Consider the following 2,262-nt stretch of genomic DNA (forward strand, 5'->3'; position numbering starts at 1 on the left):
AAGAAGGGCCAGCTACCGGCAAAAGCTTCAGCCTGAGCCGTAGTTGAGCAAGACCTGGGGTCCTGGCATTCGGGGCCAGCCAGATGGACAAGACGTCTCCAGGTCACTTCTGCAGGGCAGCTGGAGCAAAGCTGAGCTGAGGTGGGGCTCCAGGTTGGGGGGCTGGCGGGTGTCCTGGTGCAGACCCCTCCAAAAGGGCTTTTCCCCAAACCTTGTCCCCTGAGCGTGTTTCTCTCCCTGCTTCTCGCTGCAGGTTCATGAATAACCGCGTCCCGTCCAACCGCAGGTACCAGCCGACGGAGTACGAGCACGCGGCGAACTGTGCCACCCACGCAGTGAGTCCCTGTCCCAGGGCGAGGGAGGACGGTGCTCAGCTCTCTGAGGATCCCCTGAGGAACCTCTAGGAACACCTGAAAATGTCTGTGTTCATCCCTGGAGCAGCTGCTGAGGGTCTCAGGGCTGTGATGAGGCAGGTGTGCCCCAGGCGCTCCCAGGGAGCAGGGATGCTCTCCCTCTGGTGTGCATCTCCCCAGCTCACACCCACCATGGCCCCATGTCCTCAAGGAAGCTGTCCGAGGGCTTAGTGGAGCAGGAATATTTTGCAAAGTTCCCTGAAAATGGAGTGTTTTTCACAGCAGGAACGGTGGCTGGCACCCCATGGGGCTGTCTACGTGGCAGTGGGAGCAAGGGCTCCCCGTATCAGGGTTTCTCTTGGGAGCTAGCAGTTCCCACTCCGAGCTCTGGGAGATGACTCAGAGGTAGCCATCCTCCCTGTGCCTTCCTCCTCCTCCCTACCTCCACCTGGAGAAGCTATTTTGAGCTATACCACACAGGGAGAGACCCTGCCTGGCTGGTCAGGTGGCCAGCCTGCCCCTTATGGGTGGTAGCTTTGACTAGAAGCAAAAGAAACACCTAAAAAGAAAAGCAGAGACTGTATTGTAGTTCCTCAATGGAAACACAGAGAATCAACAACAGGTTTGCTTCCCCCTTCCAGTTCTGGATCCTGCCCAGCATCCTTGGCAGCTCCATCCTCTACATCCTCTCTGATGACCAGTGGGAAACTATCTCAGCCTGGATCTATGGCTTTGGCTTGTCCAGCCTCTTCATTGTCTCCACCATCTTCCACACTATCTCCTGGAAGAAGAGGCATCTCAGGTACCAGCCCTGATTGCTCGGGGCTCAGGAAGGGGAGAGGGTCCAGAGGCCCCTGGTGCTGCAGGCGGTGACCTGTCTGTCTGTCCGTCATGCAGGACCGTGGAGCACTGCTTGCACATGTTCGACAGGATGGTGATCTACTTCTTCATTGCGGCGTCGTATGCTCCCTGGTGAGTTGCCAGTGGCCACCGCTTGGCCCACTGGAGGGGAGAAAAATCAGCCCAGCTCCAACAAATAGGGTTTCCCTCTCCGACTTTAGCTCTGCTCAAGGCTGCATCCTACGCCTTTCCACAAAACCCTCCTGTCCCATAGATTTCAACCCCTTTAAGTTGAAGTTATAAGTTGGGAAGACCCTTTGGTGGGACAGCCATGGGGGTGAGGGCAGCATTGCCCTGGCACCTTGCTGCCCGCAGCCCAGACTGGGGTGCTGCCGTAGACCCCCCTCACCCCAGTCCTGGGTCTTGCAGGCTGAACCTGCGGGAGTTGGGTCCCTGGGCCTCCCACATGCGCTGGATCATCTGGATCATGGCGTCTATCGGGACCGTCTACGTTTTCTTCTTCCATGAGCGGTGAGTGCCTTTATCTGGCCCTGTGCTGGTGGATATCGCAGAGCCCAGCTCAGCTCTGCCAGCCCCTCAATGCCCTGATGGTAGTCATGCTGCAGGGGCAAGCAAGAAGGACAGAGACAGACAGACAGACAGACAGACAGATAGCTAGAGAGGTACAGGGTCCCTGGGTAGCCTCCTGGTCAACTGGCAGTGGAGAGCTTCCTTGGACCCTGTCCTTCCCCATCCGCACGCTGGCTTTAAGAGCTTTGGTGGCAGAGACGTGGGAGCAGGGATGTGGGAGCAGGGACGTGGGAGCAGGGACGTGGGAGCAGGGATGTGGGAGCAGGGATGTGGGAGCAGGGATGTGCTGCCATGAGCGGCTTTTTCCACATGGTGGCACCAAATAAAAAGCCAAAGGCCCCAGCTGTCTCCCTGAAGCCCCAAACGCCTGGCCCTGAGCTGGCAGCTCCCAAGCCAGGGTGGGAGTCCATCACCCCCGGAGCAGGGTGCCAGCCCCGCCGCGGTGCTGTGGCTCACCCATGAGGACACGGGACCTGCC

General features: G+C 58.6%; 1 protein-coding gene across 1 annotated transcript in view; it reads left to right on the forward strand.

Annotated features, from left to right (window-relative positions):
* The first annotated feature begins 250 nt into the window (after positions 1–250).
* MMD2 (monocyte to macrophage differentiation-associated 2) overlaps positions 251–2,262 on the forward strand; it is a 3,063-nt gene continuing 1,051 nt past the window's right edge. The window contains exons 1-4 of the mRNA XM_010285549.1: positions 251–335; positions 995–1,155; positions 1,251–1,325; positions 1,623–1,724. Coding sequence (XP_010283851.1) covers positions 258–335; positions 995–1,155; positions 1,251–1,325; positions 1,623–1,724 — 416 coding nt within the window. The 5' untranslated portion in view covers positions 251–257. The remainder of the gene's footprint in view (positions 336–994; positions 1,156–1,250; positions 1,326–1,622; positions 1,725–2,262) is intronic.

The sequence above is a fragment of the Phaethon lepturus genome, unplaced genomic scaffold, assembly GCF_000687285.1.
Source record: "Phaethon lepturus isolate BGI_N335 unplaced genomic scaffold, ASM68728v1 scaffold28454, whole genome shotgun sequence".
Taxonomy (NCBI): Eukaryota; Metazoa; Chordata; class Aves; order Phaethontiformes; family Phaethontidae; genus Phaethon; species Phaethon lepturus.